Raw genomic sequence first — 20,643 nt, 5'->3', positions numbered from 1 at the left:
ATAGAGGGGCAGCCCAGCCACAGACTCTGGGGCCAGCTGCCACCTATTGGCCATATGACCACGGCAAGTGCCTTGAGCTTTCTCTTCCTGTTTCCCCATCTGGAAAATGGGGATAGTAATTGTGCTACCTAATGTGGTTGTCAAAACTATTAAATGAATAAATGTGCTTTAGAACAATGTCTGGCACATAGCAAGAGCTATGTGCATAAGGGTTTATTAAATAAAATTGGAAAATGCATGGGAAAGCCCTTTGCTTTTCCACAATGGAATCTTGTCTTATTCCTTAGACTCAGAGAAGGCTGTAAGCTGATCGAGGATATGGCATACCTTGATCAGCTTGTGGTATGGAGCAAGACTGCTCCGTACCTGACTCAGAGCCAGCCCCTGACATGTGTGCATGGGAAGGAGGAGGGATCGGTTGGTGTGGATGAAGAGAGAAAGGAATTGCAGGTGTGCAGGTCATTGAAGAATCAAAATCTCTTCCGAAATGTGGGAAAGAGACCCTCTGTAAGACACAGGAATTCCAAGGCTTGAGTCCCAGTGATGAGGAGCTGAGTCACGTTACCAGTCGGCTTTTGCCTCTCTTGACAGACACCAGATGACCATGAAGCAGAGACAGGGATTAAGTCAAAAGAAGCAAGAAAGTACATTTTCAACTGTTTAGATGATATGGCCCAGGTAAGCTTCATGGGTGAGTATGCAATGTAAGCCCTTTAAAACCAAGGGCAGCAAGACTTCTGCAATAGTAATAGAAGATAATGGGTTGAAATCCACATTATTCAACTGCAGTGGTTGACCTTGACCTTAAACAGTTATAGCCAGCCTTAGTAAGAATACCATTTGGTGTGTGAAACATTTTTAAAACTTCATACCAGCTCCTTTAAAATCGTTCCAGTTGGCCGGGCATGGTGGCTCATGCCTGTAATCCTAGCACTTTGGGAGGCCGAGGCAGGTGGATGACCTTAGGTCAGGAGTTCGAGACCAGCCTGGCCAACATGGCGAAACCCCGTCTCTACTAAAAATACAAAAATTAGCTGGGCGTGGTGGTGAGCGCCTGTAATCTCAGTTACCGGGAGGCTGAGACAGGAGAATCACTTGAACCCAGGAGGCAGTGAGCCGAGATGACACCACTGCACTCCAGCCTGGGCAACAAGATCAAAACTCCATCTCAAAAAAAAAAAAAAATTCATTCCAGTTTATTGGTTCCCACTTGTAATATAGTACTGGCCTATCTTCCTGATGTTATCATGAGAAGAATTCCAGCCCATTAGTACCCATGGGTTTAATGCCCATAATTTAGTGTATATGTTTCCTGGGGCAGCCGTTAGAAGGTGCCATGAACTGGATGGCTTAGGACAACAGACTTTCATTCCCCCACAGTTCTGGAGGCCAGAAATTGGAAGTTGGGCTTCAGCAGGCCCATGTTCACTATAAAGGCCACAGGGGAAGAGCATCCATGTCTGTCTCCCAGCTTCTGGCAGCTCTGGCAATCCTCAGCGTTCTTTGACTTGTAGCAGCATCCCTCTAATCTCTGCTTCCTTCTTCGCATGGCTTTTGTCCTGTGTCTCCTCTGTGCCTCTGTGTCCACATCTCCCTTGTCTTGTCACTGGGCCCACCCTAATCGAGTATGACCTCATCTTAACTCAATTTGATTACATCTGCAAAGACCCTATTTCCAAATAAGGTCACATTCACACCTACTGGGGACTGGGACTTTAATATATCTTTTAGGGGGATACAATTCAATCTGCTACACAGTCTCAGCTCACTGGTAGGGACCACAGGCTCTCACCTTTGTGCCCCAGAGAAAATTCTAGAACTTCAGCTATTTTTAGTGTGAAAACTAGTCTGAAACCAGGGCAACCCAAAGTGAATTTTCTCTTTAAAGCAATGAGAAACAAAGCTATACACCAGTAAACACTTAGCACCCCTCTTACTGTAGATGACTATAACCAAAAATTATGATTCTGAGTAAAGTGTGCTTGTCAGTTGATTAGCAGCTTAGATTGTCTGAGAAAACTGAAATTGGTTTCCAGACCATGTCCTGGAAAATACAGAAATCACCACAAAACAAGACTTTTAAAGGCGATCCCAGTATAGACTCACCCTTGGAAGAAAAATCCTTTGTTCAGGTATCCTGCCTGTCTTGGCCAGAGGTGACTCCATTGAACACAGGGACTAAAATAATTCTGGCCCTAACTGGGGAAGCCATGAGAAGGATGATACGCTGTAGGTGGGGGACGGGCACACTCAGGCCCTTCCATTTCCCTCTAAAGGTTAAATACATACATACATACATAGACTTTTTTGCATCTTATTTCTACTGTTTGGCCGTGACTCTTTTTTAAAAATTGTGGCAAACACACACATAGCATAAAATTTATCATCTTAGCCTTTGTTAAGGGTACAGTTCAATAGTATTAACCCTCCCATTGTTATGCAACCAGTCTCCAGAACTCTTTTCATCTTGTGGTTATTTTTAATGAGGAGTGATGAAAGCTGCATTTCAACTTAACTGATGAAAGCAGGAGCAGTTTACATCCTGTCATTCAGATATATTTGCAGGTCCCAGCAGTGGCCCTCTCCCCTTCCTGGGGCACAGCCCCTCTCTGCCTTTCCTGCAGAGAGAAAAGCCACATCCTGTGGGCAATGACAACATGTGGGTGGTGCCTCCCATAGGGGCAGAGTTCCTGGGAACTGAGAAAGGGGGCTTGAGAGATCAGGAGGAAGTTGCAGGGCAAAAAATAAGGGGAGCCAGGAGAGGGGAGGCACGCTGGGATCTTCCTTGGTAACCTGTCCTTACTTGCGTCCAGGTGAACATGACGACAGATTTGGAAGGGAGCGACATGTTGGTGGAAAAGGCTGACCGGCGGGAGTTCATTGACCTGTTGAAGAAGATGCTGACCATTGACGCTGACAAGAGAATCACTCCAATCGAAACCCTGAACCATCCGTTTGTCACCATGACACACTTACTCGATTTTCCCCATAGCACACAGTAGGTGTCCTGCTTGATGCTTCGTACCAGGGATCGGCAAACTTTAAAGGCCCAGACACTAAATATTTTAGGTTTTGCGGCCATAAGATCTTGGTAACAACTACTCAGCTGTCACTGTAGCTGAAAGCAGCCACAGATGCAATACATAAACAGATGAGTGAGGCTGCATTCTAATAAAACATTTACGAAGAGGGCAGGGCCGGGCGTGGTGTCTCATGCCTGTAATCCTAGCACTTTGGGAGGCTAAGGCAGGTGGATCACCTGAGGTCAGGAGTTTGAGACCAGCCTGGCCAATATGGTGAAACCCTGTCTCTACTAAAAATACAAAAATCAGCTGGGTGTGGTGGGGCGCACCTGTAATCCCAGCTATTTGGGAGGCTGAAGCAGGAGAATTGCTTGAACCCGGGAGGCAGAGGTTGCAGTGAGCCGAGATCGTGCCATTGCACTCCAGCCTGGGCGACAGAGCGAGACTCCATCTCAAAAAAAAAAAAAGAAAAGAAAAAAAAGAAAGAAAGTGGGCAGTGGCTGGACTGGGTCCCTGGCCTGCAGTTGGCTTCACATTGAAAAGGAGGGAAGAGGAGAGCACAGAGCTGGATGAACCTGACTCTGGGTATCTGTGCAGGAAGAGAGGTGCCTGAAATGGTAGTCTCTGTAGTGCAAAACTAGTCTCAGGGCCAAAGATTGCTCCCAGAACCATCCCAAGTGGACCCAGTCCAGTTTGGGTTTGGATTTTCTCATTGATTTCTTCAGCGTGCTGTGTGCCAGGGTACAGTGGTGAGCAGAGCAGACGGCACTGCCCACTGGAGCTTGCAGTCCGTGAGAGAGAATGGTATAAAACAAGTGATGCCCAAATCACCAGGCTGCTACCAGGACAAGTATCAGGTGTGATGAGAGCATACCCACAGGGGAGCCTCATTTGGGGGCAAACCAGGAAGACTCCCAGGAAGTGGCCTGTGAAGGATGAGGAAGAGGATGGGCATAAGCAGGCAGGGCATTGCCTGTATGGACAGGACACTCCCCCATGGGCAGGACCATGCACCCATCCCAGAAGGCAGTAGGTGAGACAGTGACGCATCCAGTCAGCCAGGGCAGGCCGTACATGTTAAGGTTTTTAATCTTGATCCAAAAAGCAATGGGAACTCATTAAATGATTCTTCAGCAAAGGAATAGCTGGTTAGATCTGTGTTGAGCAAAGATCTGTCTGCTGCCACACAAGTCAAATGAGTCTGGAAAAAAATGCCCATTCGGTTTAACAACTCACAAGTTGTCAGTAACGCAGTGGCAGCTATTCAGCGGAGTGGTAAAAGCAGAAACCAGTTTAGCAGGTTGAAAGACCAAGTGAGAGGTGAAGAAATAGCAACCTTTCATGAAGTGAGGCTATGCAAGAGAAGAAATAGAGGGGTGACTGGGGCGGGGTCAGGGAGATTAAGACGGGGTTCAGAGCACAGGGATGGGCCAGTGTCACTGGAAGGATGGATGGACGAGGGGCGTGTGGATGGCAGCGTATGTGCTGGTCTCATGGAGAAAAGTTGAGGGAGTCCTGTCAGACAGCTTCTGCTTCTCAGAAGTAGGCAATGAGGTTATCTGTTGAGAACGAGGTGGAGGGTGGTTTAGAAGGGTAGAAAGTTTAGGTAGCTGAAGCAGAAGGTGGCAGAGCAAACTGACCAGAGAAATACGGTGGAATTCTTGAGCCCTGAGGTTCGACATGAATCGTTTATAGTGTAACTCATCTCCCCAGGTGAAGGCATAGAGAAGACAGATCAGTCTTCTGATCTAGGTTTGTCCAGGTGGAATTTTTGCCAGACTGATAAGAGAAGAAGACAGATTGACAAGGAAGCTGATGAGGCTAGCCAGAGAGTAACTGTAATCCAGAATGATGGCTATTGGAGGCTTTGCCCAAAGGGAAAGGAAGTGAAGATGGGAGGGGATCCAAGTAAACGTGGTGTTCTGGTCAATGCAGAGAAGGGTTATCATAGTCATAGTGGAATGAGCCGGATGGAGGAAGAATGTGGCTGGGAAAACAGGATGCTTGAACTTGTAGTTTCTGGAGGTGGAGCAATTTCAGGTTTGACGGTCCAGGGAATGAGTGGCTGTACTGGGTTGAAAACAAGAGTCACTGGACATGAGAAGTAAGCGGGAAGCCAGGGTGTTTGAAAACGGACCTGTGACTTCTGAAGCCTTCCTGGCAAGGCAGGGAATGGCTTGGAGAGGAAGATCCAGCCAGTGGCAAAGGCCTCAGTGAACGAAGGGGAGACGAAATGAAGTCATGGCCGGTTGCAGTGGCTCACACCCGTAATCCCAGCACTTTGGGAAGCCAAGGAGGGCGGATCAGCTGAGGTCAGGAGCTCGAGACCAGCGTGGCCAACATGGTAAAAACCCGTCTCTACTAAAAATACAAAAATTAGCCAGGCGTGGTGGCGCACTTCTGTAATCCCAGCTACTCGGGAGGCTGAAGCACAAGAATCGCTTGAACCCAGGAGACGGAGGTTGCAGTGAGCTGAGATAGTGCCACTGCACTCCCGCCTGAGCGACAGAGCGAGACTCCGTCAAAAAAAAAAAATACGAAGCCGTTGGTGGATGGGAAGGTAATGGAGGGTCTCACTTCCGCCTCTCAACCCTGAGGTACTTGGGATGTGAAAGAATAAATAATCACATCCTACATCTGCAGGGAAAAGGGGTGTGCTCAAGAGAGCAACAGAGTCTATAAGGATCAGGAGGGGAAGGGAATCCTGTGAGAAGAGCCTGGAGATGTGAGAATTGTGTGTATCATGGCAGGCCCTGCTGTCTCCAGAGTCAGAGGGGGCTGGGTCTCAAGGCTGGACCCGCCCCTTCCTGGCCTACAGGAAGTGAGTGGATGGCACCACCGTGGATAGTGCTGCCTCCATTTGAGTTCCGTGCCTTACTGTCAGTGAAGGAAGTCAGATGGCATTGCAACAAACAGATAGTGCCTCTTTAATGTAAAACCATGCTTGAAACAACTGAACTCCGGTACAAAGAAGGAATCTGGACCCATCCCTCCGCTACTCTTGTTACGGGATTTGTCCTTTTTTTCTTTTTTTCTTTTTTTTTTTTTTGAAGAGGAGTCTCACTCTGCAGCACAGGTTGGAGTGCAGCAGTACGATCTTTGCTCACTGCGTCACTGCAGCCTCCACCTCCCAGGTTCAAGCGATTCTCCTGCCTCAGCCTCCCGAGTAGCTGGGACTACAGGCACATGTACCACGCCCGACTAATTTTTGTATTTTTAATAGAGACAAGGTTTCACTATGTTGGCCAGGCTGGTCTCGAGCTCCTGACCTCAGGTGATCTGCCCGCCTCGGCCTCCCAAAGTACTTGGATTACAGGCGTGAGCCACCGTGCCTGGCCTGGATTTGTCCTGTTTCTGAGTGCCATAGGGGTCAGCCACAGAGCTGTCCATCTGTACCTTAAGAAGAAGAAAGGCAAACTTGGAAATTTACTGGATAGGGCTCCCATGAGTTCAGTCTTTTGATATCACGGGTAAGATGGGATGACTGAGAAACAGCTATGGATAGGAGACTGAGGAAGGGGGTGCCCTCTACAGAGGTCCTCTTAGCCGTCTGCACCAAAACAGTCAGACAGTCACCCCCATAAAGCCTGGGGATTTAATGACCTCAGAGTCCTTCCACCTCTGGGTTCTGTAAGGAAGCATCAGTAGAGTGTTTCACGGCTTGGTCACATGGAGACCGTGAGCATCAGCAACCAATTCAGAACTTCATCTGGGACCCAAGAGGGGCACTGACAAGTTAGAACTCAGAAATTAGCCTAAGAAGGAAAGGTGTGTCTCTGAACACAGCTAGGCTTGCCTGAAAGGAGGCCTGATCCCTAAAGTTCTCTAGAACTTGCTGGGAAGACCTTGAAGAACTCCAGGGCAAGCATAAACCTCCAGGCCCATGCAGCTGTAGCGCCCCTGCCCTGGGAGCTGAGCCACAGCTACTGGATTACTAGGTGAAAGAGACCCCACTCCTTTCTCCATACCAGGATTCCAGTGCACAATTCTTTTAAAAACCAATCTTCTTATAAACCTAAAGTGAGAGTACTTGCCCTTTCCTAAAACCCAAAACTTGGAATATTTCAGTTAGAAAATTCCGAAGGATTATGAAAATTTTGTGTTGAATTGTCACAAAACAGTCAAATGCTTTAAACCCATTCCAAAAAGAATACAAAATGCATTGGTTTTATGCTACAGCCTCCACGCGCAAGACCTTGGTACTTAGTAGGAGCTGAAAACACACTGGCATTAACAGCATTATTAGGAGTATTTTTAGCTATTGGATACCGTAGAATATGTTTTCTTTTCTCTTCGGCATCATCAATCGGTAAATGGTTATGTCATGTGCATGACGCGGCCAGTGTAAGTGGTCAGAATCTTAGAAAGAAGTAGGACTCTCTAAGTCGCGTCTCAGTCAGTCGTTTGAAACTTGGAATGCATTTTTCACAGGATGTTTGGGAATAGCCCACAGACACCAGCTTAGCCCCAAAGATAGCACACCCACAGAGTGCTGAAGTAGTACACGTTTGTAATCCTAAAATAGTAGAAAACTTTTATTTTACTCATATTCAGTTATTACATTTTTTATAATTAAAATAGACATTTTGAATTGAAAATTAAATGGGATTTTTTTTTCTTTTTCTTTTTCTTTTTTCTTTTTTTTTTTTTTCTGAGACAGGGTCTCGCCCTGTCACCCAGACTGGAATATAGCAGCATAACCATGACTCACTGTAGCCTCGACCTCACAGGCTCAAGTGATTCTCCGACCTCAGCCTCCTAAGTAGCTGGGACCGTGTGCGTGTGCTACCACACCCAGCTAATTTTTATATATTTTTTTTTTGTAGAGAATGGGATCTCCCTACGTTGTCCAAGCTGGTCTTGAGCTCTTGGACTCCACCCACCTTGACCTCCCAAAGTGCTGGGATTAAGGTGTGAGCCACCCCACCCAGACTAAAAGGGATTTTATTATCTTGAATATTAGCATTTGAGGAAAAGTAAGTTTAACTACAAGAAATGAATGAGAAGCGCTGTATAAATTCTGAAGGACACTTTTTGGTCGATTTTCAAGAATTTGGGTGGTTGAAGCCACTTGTGGCTTTCCTTTTCCTTGATGCTGGTTTCAGCACCACTTTCATACTTTACTTTTGTAGTTGGGGTTTTGTTTTGATACACAGATGCAATGGGGGAAGAAAAGGAGAAAATTCCTATTTCATGTAACTGGACAAGACTTAGACAAGAAAATGAAGGCTGAAGTTGGTGAAAGAGGACGTATGTGTATACATGAAGGTAGCCAGTGATTACCTATCCTCGGGAAGCTCCCTACCTCCCTAAGCTTCAGCCTTACTCGTGAAGTAGGGACGAGAATCATGTCTCCGTCTTACGGATGTCGCCGGACCGAGTGAGAGGTTGCAGAGTATTATTATTAGGACACTAATAAATGTTAACCACTATTATTAATTGTTAGTATTATTACTGTTTCCATTACCTACCTGCACAACCCCCGTGGGAGAAAGTGTGGCAATAGGGTCACCATACTGGGTTGGAGAGTTCCTTGGCCGTCCCCTAGGTGGTGCTGGTGACCCAGGGTAGCTGAAGAAGGTGAGCACAAGGGTTGTCTTTGGGAAAGGTGGAGGCAGGTTATAAGTGACTAGTTAATGTTCCCATTCAGAGAGCTTATAAATTGGTTTATGGGCCAGAAACCAGGCTGAGAGTTGAGAATGAGCAGTGACGCTGTAGGCGGACCTGATGTGAGAATGCACTGTGAGCAGTCAGTTTTGTTGTGATATATAGAACCTATATGGAAAAAGGGTAGTAGGGCATTGGAGAAAATTCATCTGAATAACCGTGCCTGTTGCAAATGCACAGGCTTTGCACAAGCAATCCAAGAAACTTAGACCTAAAGTTTAGTTTCCCTGCTTGTCCTGTTTACTGAATTAACCCTTCTCTCCTTTTCTTTCTGTGTTTTCTCCCCTTCATCCCATGTTACCCTCTTCCCCTCCCCTTATGTCTCAATATGCCTCTGCCTTTTGCGCGAACAGCGTCAAATCATGTTTCCAGAACATGGAGATCTGCAAGCGTCGGGTGAATATGTATGACACGGTGAACCAGAGCAAAACCCCTTTCATCACACACGTGGCCCCCAGCACGTCCACCAACCTGACCATGACCTTTAACAACCAGCTGACCACTGTCCACAACCAGGTAAGTGGGGAACAGAAGGGAAAGAGAGGCGGGGCGGCACAGTGTGAGCCTCAGGACTTGTATTTTCCATCATACCTAGTCAGGAGGCAAAATTCCTGCTGTCGTATTCAACAACTGAACAAAGTATTTGCGTCCAAGGTTATTTCCTTTGAGGGACCCAGGCACATTTTGTGTTGACTACTGGCCCCATTGACAGGTCCCAGAAAGGACTGGTGAGGGGCATTCTCTCTGAGATGGTTCCCCTTACTGCTTCCTCTGTCCTGATGTGGGAATAGGGGGAAGGGGGTGCTATGATCCTTTTATGCCTCATATGTGCCTGGTAAAGAATTCCAGAACTGGCCAGGCACAGTGGCTCATGCCTATAACCCCAGCACTTTGGGAGTCCAGGGTGGGAGGATCACTTAAAGCCAGGAAGTTCAAGAGTAGCCTGGGCAACACAGTGAGACCCCGTCTCTACAGAAAATACAAAAATTATCTGGGTGTGGTGGTGCATGCCTATAGTCTCAGCTACTCGGGAGGCAGAGGTGGGAGAATTGCTTGAGCCCAGGACTTCAGGGCTAAAGTGAACTATGATTATGTCATTGCACTCCAGCCTAGGGGACAGCGTGAGACCCTATCTCAAAAAAACAAAGAAAAAGATCATGGAAACATGGATTTAATCTAAAAAAAATAAAGATTCTAGAACTGGGAAGGACTCAGGGAATCACCCAGTTCAGGCCCTTCCCCTCATCCCCACATGGGTGGATCTACCTGATCTCCTTTTGGGACAGATAAACCCTGTCCTTTCTCCGAGTCATGGAGAAAATCAGTTCATCAGCCTGTCACCAGAATCCCAGCAGCTGGAACTAAATGGGATGGGGAAGCTAAGGTTTTCTTCCCACAGATTTCCAGGAAATTGGCAGAACGAGCAGCTAACATACTGCTTGAAACTTGGATGACACCCAGGCAATATTTATTGAATGAATAATCTCCAAGTCTGAGCTGAGACTGCCTCTAGTGTCTAAGAAACTGTAACTCCTACTCCCATCTTTCAATCTTCCTGGTTCCCCCAAAGAAGGGTCCCCAGATTTTTGGTCTTAATATCAATCTGGAATGACAAGACTTCTGTGTAGATGTATGTGTACCTGAAATGTGAATACCTTATGTCCACTCTTTTTGAAAGGTCCCTCCTGTCACTGAAGAGTCACTGCCCCCTGCTTTTCAGCCCCTCCCCTTCCCACCCTTTTCCCCTAGGCCACCCGTGTGGCACATTGGCCTGCTCAGGCCTAGCTTTTCTTCCCAGCCTGCCATCTCCCTTTGCCCAAATTCTAGGAGAGGCCACCTGGTATCTGCTGCCCTCTGGGGACCGTTTGCATTCTTGAAGCTCTCCTTAGGGTGAAAGAGCTGTTGGGAGTCTGAAAACTAACCTTGCCCAGCCCTAAGGCTAAGGCATCCATAGCCAGACCTGTGAGCTTCTTGATAAAAATCATCATGGTTTTGTTCATTACCTCCTTGAAGACATTTATTTCTCCCACCAGCCCTCATGAGACACCTGGTCTTAACTCCCTAACCCCAAACTACCTGTCCCCATCTGCCATCTGCCCCATCAGGTATCAAAGGCATCTGAGAAACAGAAGGAAGGAGCACCCCTCCAATGCAGGCATCATGTCAGGTGGAGGCTCCCCAGCAGGCTGTCCTTCCCATGGATGTCTTTCTGCCAGGCTGGAGAACTGTGGTCCCTGACCAGACGGTGGGGGGGGGCCACCACCATCTTGCTGGTGATATGACAGCCAGCATATCCACTCCAAAGGGTGTTGCAAAGACTCTGCAAAACTAAAAGGGTTGCTCATCAAAATGCAGTTGTCAAATAAGAACACCTGTCTTCTCCACAGCACTGAGACCATCCAGATCTGGCTTGGGACTGGGGTGAAGCAGAAGTAGCTGGTAACTTAGTGTGATGCCTGGGCCAGAGTTGTGGGTAAAGGAAAATGACATCCCACAAAAGCAAAGGGTCCAAGAACAGGATTTCCGTTCTCTTGCATTGGATTCTACTACTCCCTACTTTTAAATACATCAGAAAAAAAAAAAAAAATTACTCAGGACACACCTAGCCTTAACTACTAAGGCATGCTTTTCCTCCACTGATACAGTTGTTATTAAATAACATCATTACTAATAGCTAACACTTATTATGTGCCAGGCTTTACTAAGCGCACCATAACTGTTAATCCTCCCAGCAACGTTCTGAGATAGGTTTTTTTTTTTTTTTTTTTTTTTTTTTTTTTTTAATTTCTGAAGTATTTATTGATCATTCTTGGGTGTTTCTCGGAGAGGGGGATATGGCAGGGTCATAGGATAATAGTGGAGAGAAGGTCAGGAGATAAACACATGAACAAAGGTCTCTGGTTTTCCTAGGCAGAGGACCCTGCGGCCTTCTGCAGTGTTTGTGCCCCTGAGTACTTGAGATTAGGGAGTGGTGATGACTCTTAAAGAGCATGCTGCCTTCAAGCATCTGTTTAACAAAGCACATCTTGCACCACCCTTAATCCATTTAACCCTGAGTTGACACAGCACATGTTTCAGAGAGCACGGGGCTGGGGGAAAGGCCATAGATCAACAGCATCCCAAGGCAGAAGAATTTCTCCTAGTCAGAACAAAATGGAGTCTCCTATGCCCACCCCTTTCTACACAGACACAGCAACAATCTGATCTCTCCTTCCTTTCCCCACACTTCCTCCCCTTATCTTCAACAAAACCGCCATCGTCCTCATGGCCCGCTCCCGATGGTCGCTGTCTCTTCGGAGCTGTTGGGTACACCTCCCAGACAGGGCAGCCGGGCAGAGGCGCTCCTCACCTCCCAGACAGGGCGGCTGGGCAGAGGCGCCCCTCGCTTCCCAGACGGGGCCGCCCGGGCAGAGGCGCTCCTCTCCTCCCAGACGGGGCGGCCGGGCAGAGGCGCTCCTCACTTCCCCGACGGGGCCGCCCGGGCAGAGGCGCTCCTCGCTTCCCAGACGGGGCCGCCCGGGCAGAGGCGCTCCTCAGTTCCTCCCAGACCGGGTGGCAGCCGGGCAGAGGCGCTCCTCACCTCCCAGACGGGGCGGCCAGGCAGAGGCGCTCCTCACTTCCCCGACGGGGCGGCCGAGCAGAGGCGCTCCTCACTTCCCAGAGGGGGCGGCCGGGCAGAGGCGCTCCTCACTTCCCCGACGGGGCGGCCGAGCAAGGCGCTCCTCACTTCCCAGAGGGGGCGGCCGAGCAGAGGCGCTCCTCACTTCCCAGAGGGGGCGGCCGGGCAGAGGCGCTCCTCACTTCCCAGACGGGGCGACCGGGCAGAGACGCTCCTCACTTCCTCCCAGATGGGGTGGCGGCCAGGCAGAGGCGCTCCTCACCTCCCAGACGGGGTGGCGGCCAGGCAGAGGCGCTCCTCACCTCCCAGACAGGGCGGCCGGGCAGAGGCGCTCCTCACTTCCCAGACTGGGCGGCCGGGCAGAGGCGCTCCTCACCTCCTAGACGGGGCGACCAGGCAGAGGCGCTCCTCACTTCCCAGACGGTGTGGCGGCTGGGCAGAGGTGCTCCTCCCTTCCCAGATGGGGCAGCCAGGCAGAGGCGCTCCTCACTTCCCAGACGGTGTGGCGGCCGGGCAGAGGTGCTCCTCCCTTCCCAGATGGGGCAGCCAGGCAGAGGCGCTCCTCACTTCCCAGACGGTGTGGCGGCCGGGCAGAGGTGCTCCTCCCTTCCCAGATGGGGCAGCCAGGCAGAGGCGCTCCTCACTTCCTCCCAGACGGGGTGGCGGCCAGGCAGAGGCGCTCCTCACTTCCCAGAGGGGGCGGCCGGGCAGAGGTGCTCCTCACTTCCTCCCAGACGGGGTGGCAGCCGGGCAGAGGCACTCCTCACCTCCCAGACGGGGCGGCCGGGCAGAGGTGCTCCTCATCTCCCAGACGGGGCGGCCGGGCAGAGGTGCTCCTCATCTCCCAGACGGGGCAGCCGGGCAGAGGTGCTCCTCACTTCCTCCCAGACGGGGTGACGGCCGGGCAGAGGCACTCCTCACCTCCCAGACGGGGCGGCCGGGCAGAGGCGCTCCTCACCTCCCAGACGGAGTGGTCAGGCAGAGGCGCTCCTCACTTCCCATATGGGGTGGCGGCCGGGCAGAGGCGCTCCTCACTTCCCAGATGGGGCAGCCGGGCAGAGGTGCTCCTCACTTCCTCCCAGACGGGGTGGCAGCTGGGCAGAGGCGCTCCTCACCTCCCAGACGGGGTGGCCGGGCAGAGGCGCTCCTCCCTTCCCAGACGGAGTGGCCAGGCAGAGGCGCTCCTCACCTCCCAGAGTGGGCGGCCGGGCAGAGGTGCTCCTCATTTCCTCCCAGACGGGGTGGCGGCCAGGCAGAGGCGCTCCTCACCTCCCAGACGGGGCGGCCGGGCAGAGGCACTCCTCACCTCCCAGAGTGGGCGGCCGGGCAGAGGCGCTCCTCACTTCCCAGAGTGGGCGGCCGGGCAGAGGCGCTCCTCACTTCCCAGAGTGGGCGGCCGGGCAGAGGCGCTCCTCACTTCCCATAGGGGGTGGCAGCCGGGCAGAGGCGCTCCTCACTTCCCAGATGGGGCAGCTGGGCAGAGGTGCTCCTCACTTCCTCCCAGACGGGGTGGCGGCCAGGCAGAGGCGCTCCTCACCTCCCAGACGGGGCGGCTGGGCAGAGGCACTCCTCACTTCCCAGACGGGGCGGCTGGGCAGAGGCGCTCCTCACCTCCCAGAAGGGGCGGCTGGGCAGAGGCGCTCCTCACTTCCCATATGGGGTGGCAGCCAGGCAGAGGCTCTCCTCACTTCCCAGACGGGGTGGCGGCCAGGCAGAGGCGCTCCTCACTTCCCAGATAGGGCAACAGGGCAGAGGCGCTCCTCACTTCCTCCCAGACGGGGCGGCCGGGCAGAGGTGCTCCTCATCTCCCAGACGGGGCAGCCGGGCAGAGGCGCTCCTCACTTCCTCCCAGACGGGGTGGCAGCCGGGCAGAGGCGCTCCTCACATCCCAGATGATGGGCGGCCGGGCAGAGGCGCTCCTCACTTCCCAGATAGGGCGGCCGGGCAGAGGGGCTCCTCACATCCCAGACGATGGGCGGCCAGGCAGAGAGGCTCCTCACTTCCTAGACGGGGTGGCGGTGGGGCAGAGGCTGTAATCTTAGCACTTTAAGAGGCCAAGGCAGGAGGCTGGTAGGTGGAGGTTGCAGAGAGCCGAGATCACACCACTGCACTCCAGCCTGAGCACCATTGGGCATTGAGTTAGCGAGACTCCGTCTGCAATCCCAGCACCTCGGGAGGCCGAGGCAGGCAGATCACTCGAGGCCAGGAGCTGGAGACCAGCCCGGTCAACACGGCGAAACCCCGTCTCCACCAAAAATACAAAAACCATTCAGGCGTGGCGGCGCGCGCCTGCAATCCCAGGCACTCGGCAGGCCAAGGCAGGAGAGTCACAGGAGCCCGAGGCAGGAAGGTTGCAGCAAGCCGAGATCCCGGCAGTACAGTCCAGCTTCGGCAACAGAGGGAGACCGAAAAAAGAAGGAGAGGGAGACCGAAAAAGAGGGGAGAGGGAGAGGGAGAGGGAGAGGGAGAGGGAGAGGGAGAGGGAGAGGGAGAGGGAGAGGGAGAGGGAGAGGGAGAGGGAGAGGGAGAGGGAGAGGGAGAGGGAGAGGGAGAGGGAGAGGGAGAGGGAGAGGGAGAGGGAGAGGGAGAGGGAGAGGGAGAGGGAGAGGGAGAGGGAGAGGGAGAGGGAGAGGGAGAGGGAGAGGGAGAGGGAGAGGGAGAGGGAGAGGGAGAGGGAGAGGGAGAGGGAGAGGGAGAGGGAGAGGGAGAGGGACTGAGATAGGTTTTATTATTATCATTTCCATTTTAGAGGAGGAAACTGAGGCACAGAGTGATTAATTCTCTTACCCAAGGCCCTTGCTTGTTCATGAGAGATGGGCTTAGGCTTTGCAACCAGTAATCTGGCTTCAGAGTCTGGACTCTTAAAATATACATACACAGCAGCATAAGTAAGTCTTAAGTAAGTCTTATGGAGGTCTCCAAATGCCTTTCCTAGGTGATGTCTGCTCTTGAAATCCAACAAGACTTCTTTTGTTCACTGCTGGTTTTAGTAGCTAGCTTTCTACATGAGCTCCTTGGAGCTGTTTGCCCATTTAGATATTTAGAAGCAATAAAATATAGGCATAGTTTTATGTTAGAAGTTGAAGGACATTAAACTACTTAAAGAATCTCTTGCCACCTTTAACATATATCCAGTAGACTAACCAAAGAACCACTTCCCAAATGATCATGAATCTACAATCCTTTAGGTCTCAAGGAAGCTGGGTCAATAATTCATAACCCGTTAAGTCTCAAGGCAGCTGACTTCCTCTACTTTCTAAAACGTTCAGGTTACCCAGTTGGTAACATATTGAAAAATAAGTCTTCTCTCAGCTATTCCTTGTTTATCATGTGGATCAGCCACTTCTCTAACATTTCCGTGGAATTCTATTATTTGGACCTAGCCATCTACCAAGAATTTGAATTTGAGTTTATAGACCAAGCTCAAACCCCTTCCTTCTGAAACCATTTGAACATCTACTACAACTGCTTCCAGGAATCACTTCTTCCATTTTTGGAAAACCTGTGTCATCAATAAACTTGCTTTTTCACTAGGCACAGTGGTGCACACCTGTAATCCTAGCTATTTGGAAGGCTGAAGTGGGAGGACCACTTGAGTCAGGAGTTCAAGTCCAGCCTGGGCAACATAGCAAGACCCCAGTCTCTGATTTTTTTAACTTGTTTTTTCTTGTTATTACTGTCTGTCAGCTGCAAGAGCTCTTCCCAGTTCTCTGTGTGCTCATCTCTGGCAAGTGATAGGCTAGTTACCTTTCTGAGAGCTAAAGGAGGATATACAGAAGTAGAAAGCTTTTTGTTGCCCTCACATGGGCTTCTTCAACTGGTCCTTAAGCAGGATTAGAAACTAGGGGAAAACCTTATGCATGTCTGATGGTCACACTGGAGACTGGGTCCATATCAGGACACAAGTGCCATTCGTCCTTGAGTCTACAAAGACCTGGAAGATTCAGCCTCTCAAGGAGCTCATGATCTCCATGGTGAGACACGCTGTAAGCAAAAATAGTTTAATCAAAATGCAGAATAGCATGCACTAGGGGCCAGGTAGACAAACAGGTTATGTGTTACAGAATCGAGAGGAAGGAGAGACCACTGCAGGCTGGAGGAAAACACCACTAAGACACAGCCCCTCCCTCCCAGGAGACTTTAGGCTGGAAAGACCAACTGTACTGTAAGGCAGATTGTGACAGGAGCTGGGCTAGAAGGCTATATTGTACTGTGTGACAGCAAAGGAAGGAGCAATTCATTTCCATTAATGGTGTCTGAAAGGGTTTCACAATGGGGCATGTGGGACCCAGGCTAGGCCTTAAAGCACAGAGGCTTGGAGAGAATGCTATGGGTCAGAGAATTTGTATGAGGGGAAAGGCCTGTGCTCACAGTATGCTTGGAAAACAATGAGTAAACTAATCTTGGTGTCAGAAGAGTGGAGAGTAGAGGGAGATAAGTCTAGAAGGTAAGGTCGGCCAAACCAGGGAAAACAGGGCACTAGACCAAGGCGCATACCATGTTCATCAAGCCATAATTGGGATTTTGGAGCAGGGGTGCTGACATGCACAAAAGTGTCTTTTGGAAAGAATGATCTAGCCTCTGTGCTCAAGAAGGCCGGAAGGGAAGTAGAGACCAAACATTTCTAGTCAGGGCCTTATAAGTCCCAGGCACCAGGAAGTCACAACTGAAAAGAGTCAGTGGATTCCAGGGACATCAGGAAGGAAGCAGCAGCAGGAGCAGTGGCTGGCGAGAAGGTGGAACCACCGAGTACAAGGGAACCTAGAGGATACAGGTGCCAGGACCCTCAGCAGGGACACCCATAGGGGCTAAGGGCTGGGGGAAGTCTAGATACGAGCAGACCATGGGGAATGTGGAGGGTTGAGGGGGAAGAAGCCTCCGGAAGAGATCGTGATATGGAGAAAACAGGAAATACAAGTCATGTCATCTGACAAAACACAGACACTGATGCCCACATATGTGCACACGTGTCCCAAGCAGACTATGCGATGCTGCAAAAGCACACCCACTTTAAAACATGTGGCTTAAAATCAGACATCTGTGCCACTCAATTTCATGATTATTTTCAAACAAATCAATTTGCTTTGCAATGAAATTTAGCACAAAATCTTTCTAAGTATAGAAAACATGTAAAATAAGACTTTGTCCTTTTTATCAAATATGACATCCATACACACCCTACTTGAAATTCTATTTGTGTCCAAGATATCTTCGTGGTTTCTTCCTATATATTCCCTGGTCCTTGCAACTTCTAGAGGCAAAACCTCTTGTAGACAGTGCTGAATGTGAAACCACTGGTAACCTCCACCTATCTTGCTAAAGGATCAGTATGAAGGCTAAGATAGGGGAAACTGGAGAATTCCAAAGTTCGAATTTATTTTCCTTATACAGCCTCATTTTGCATGCAAGTTCAGTCTCAAGTGATGTCTTTTTCTGAAAGAGAAAGGCGAGAGGACATAATGTCAATGGCTTGTGTTTGTCAAAGCCACCTCCATTTCAGTTATCTGGACTCACCAGCATCTTTTCTATCTGCCAGGCTTTGTCACTGCATACCAACATGAATGCATGGGATGCAGACACAAAGCCCCAGGCTCAGCATGTCCCCCTCCCTCTCTGCATACATCTCCTGTACTTCTCTTAGCAGTAAACTGCTTTGCAGCCATCTAAGGACATCTATAAACAGTACTGCCAGGCTGGGAGCGGTGGCTCACACCTGTAATCCCAGCACTTTGGGAGGCCGAGGCGGGCGGATCACGAGGTCAGGAGATTGAGACCATCCTGGCTAACACGGTGAAACCCCGTCTCTACTAAAAATACAAAAAATTAGCCGGGCGAGGTGGCGGTCGCCTGTAGTCCCAGCTACTCGGGAGGCTGAGGCAAGAGAATGGTGTGAACCCCAGGGGGCGGAGCCTGCAGTGAGCCGAGATTGCGCCACTGCACTCCAGCCTGGGTGACAGCAAGACTCCGTCTCAAAAAGAAAAAACAAAAAACAAAAAACAGTACTGCCCATAGACCTGAGCCCCTCCTCGGCCCTGCTCTCCGCCTGTTGCATGTGCTGCTGTGCCAAGCTCTGGGTACCTGAGACCATAGTCCTTTAGGGCCTGCAAGAGCCTTCCCCTGGATTTGTCCTCCCACATGTGGACTGCACCCACCAGGTCCGAGGGGAGTGTGAGCAGAGCTTGGACGTGCAGGCTGGCAGGTCCAGGCACCCAGAGCCCATCGTGTTGTGGGATGGAATGGGGCTCAGGCAGAGAGAAGGAGGGCAAGGTCCAGCTCTCTCCCTGTCACCATGTGTCAGCACAGAACCCAAGGAATCCCAGAGTCCTCAACTCACACCTGGTCTTCCCGGTTATTGGGAAGGTGTATTTGTCAAAATGAAAAGGCAGAACATTTTATTAAACAGTTTTCTAGCCTAATTTTTAGCTTTTTCAGCATTTAGACATATGGTAGCAGGCATCCGTGTGTCCTCTTGTCCGGGCCTCACAAATGCCAGAAGCAGGTCTGAATGTGAACACCAAGGTGACTGTCTCCCATGCTTTCAGGGACCTGCTTTTCCCTGCGACTTTCAACCGTGTTTCCACTCCTCTCTGCTTTTGCCTTTCTGCTCTTAGTTTTGTTTGTTTGTTCTTCTTTGAGTTCATTTATTTGATTTAGATTCGTGTCTCCCAACATGCCACCTCCCTCATTTTTTATTTTTGTTTATTTTTGTTTAATCCCCATCACTCCTTTAGGCTCCCTCCTCTACCAGTGCCACTATTTCCTTAGCCAATCCCGAAGTCTCCATACTAAACTACCCATCTACACTCTACCAGCCCTCAGCGGCATCCATGGCTGCAGTGGCCCAGCGGAGCATGCCCCTGCAGACAGGAACAGCCCAGATTTGTGCCCGGCCTGACCCATTCCAGCAAGCTCTCATCGTGTGTCCCCCCGGCTTCCAAGGTAAGGTTGAGCAGCCACAGCCTCTCACCTGCTTCTTACAGAACGGCCTCTGGGGCTCCGGCACCTGCAGTTTTCTGTCACGCTCATTTTCATGGAGAAAGGCCCTCCTCATTTCTTCCAGTGAGAGTGCTGGTATCACTGAACTGGAGGGCTCCTCGCCTACTGTGGCCAACCTAGAAACAATAGAGCTTATGCCCCAGCACCAAGTCAATCCTTTGTGACTGTCACACCTGCCAGGGACTGTGTCCCTGGCCAGCTGTCTGTAAATAAGTACATTGTTTGTGCTTTCATTGTTATGCTGATGTCAGCTCTTGCTTTTCCTCGCATGAAATATCCTCTGTGTGGGTTATCTATAGAAAACTGCCAATCTCTGACAGCCGACATAGTCCCAGCTCCCATGAAGAATATCAATCAGTCTGAAAAGTACTTCCCTGGGACCCCTCCTCAAAACGATTCTTTGGCCATGACCCCAGCACTTGTCTCCTGTAGACTCTAAGAAGCTAGACTGTGTACTTTGTTACAGTTTACCCAGAAAGCTTAAGAATTTATTTTTGCAAGCCTCATGGTGTAAACTGTGTGGTTACAGTCAATGCAATTCCAAATGGGTTCATATATCTCCCCAACACCCCTTATTTTGACATACACAGGTACATCTTGATGGTCAGAAACCCTTGTTTTCCTGTTGTAATCTGCCAGCATAACTGTCCTACTTTTGGCCTTACAGCCTCCTTAATTTGACCTTCTAGCCTTTGAAGACATTCAAGATTTTAGGAGGAGTTTTATTTTTTAATTTGTTAGAAGCCAAAGGGGAGACTTCCAAGGACCAGGCAATACCTGGTTGTTGTCGGTGACCAGTGCAAAGGGAAGCTGAAAGATGATGTAACTGGCCAGGAAGGTTCTCTTCATCCAGCTGTTCACAGCCTCTCAGCTAACCCTTCTCTCCCTCACACTGTCTGGAACAGGCTTGCAGGCCTCTCCCTCTAAGCACGCTGGCTACTCGGTGCGAATGGAAAATGCGGTTCCCATCGTCACTCAAGCCCCAGGAGCTCAGCCTCTTCAGATCCAACCAGGTCTGCTTGCCCAGGTAATTCTTTCTCCTTTATTATTACTGGTATTACCATTACCTGTGTTAATGTTGTTCACAAAAGATATATATCTCCACTCCCTCTCTCCCTAGTAATGAGTTAGGTGCTTCTAGTCATTGGAATGTATCTGTAATATTCTAAATGGTCCCCAAGTGAATTACCTTCCTAAGTATCTGCTTACAATTCCAAGAAGAAATTTAGATACAGGGAGAGTCTGGGGAAATTATTATTATTATTATATCTTTGAAATGCAAATTAATCTGGGAGACCTAGGTTTTAATCCTAACTGCTAGTAACTCGTCTATGACCT

The 20,643-nt window shown here is 50.0% G+C and overlaps 1 protein-coding gene across 5 annotated transcripts in view; it reads left to right on the top strand.

Annotated features, from left to right (window-relative positions):
* The window catches only part of HIPK2 (homeodomain interacting protein kinase 2), a 220,551-nt gene that overhangs the window by 148,651 nt on the left and 51,257 nt on the right, over window positions 1-20,643 (top strand). For 3 of the 5 annotated variants that reach the window (XM_054493966.2, XM_054493964.2, XM_063667882.1), the window contains exons 5-9: window positions 592-678; window positions 2,814-2,998; window positions 9,044-9,206; window positions 19,041-19,248; window positions 20,211-20,332. In XM_054493966.2, the coding sequence (XP_054349941.1) occupies window positions 592-678; window positions 2,814-2,998; window positions 9,044-9,206; window positions 19,041-19,248; window positions 20,211-20,332 (765 nt within the window). The remainder of the gene's footprint in view (window positions 1-591; window positions 679-2,813; window positions 2,999-9,043; window positions 9,207-19,040; window positions 19,249-20,210; window positions 20,333-20,643) is intronic. The other 2 variants (XM_054493968.2, XM_054493967.2) reach the window with 1 other exon arrangement.

This window comes from Pongo pygmaeus, chromosome 6 (assembly GCF_028885625.2).
Source record: "Pongo pygmaeus isolate AG05252 chromosome 6, NHGRI_mPonPyg2-v2.0_pri, whole genome shotgun sequence".
Taxonomy (NCBI): Eukaryota; Metazoa; Chordata; class Mammalia; order Primates; family Hominidae; genus Pongo; species Pongo pygmaeus.
The sequence above is the reverse complement of the archived record's forward strand: the minus strand, read 5'-3'. Positions and strand labels throughout refer to the sequence as shown.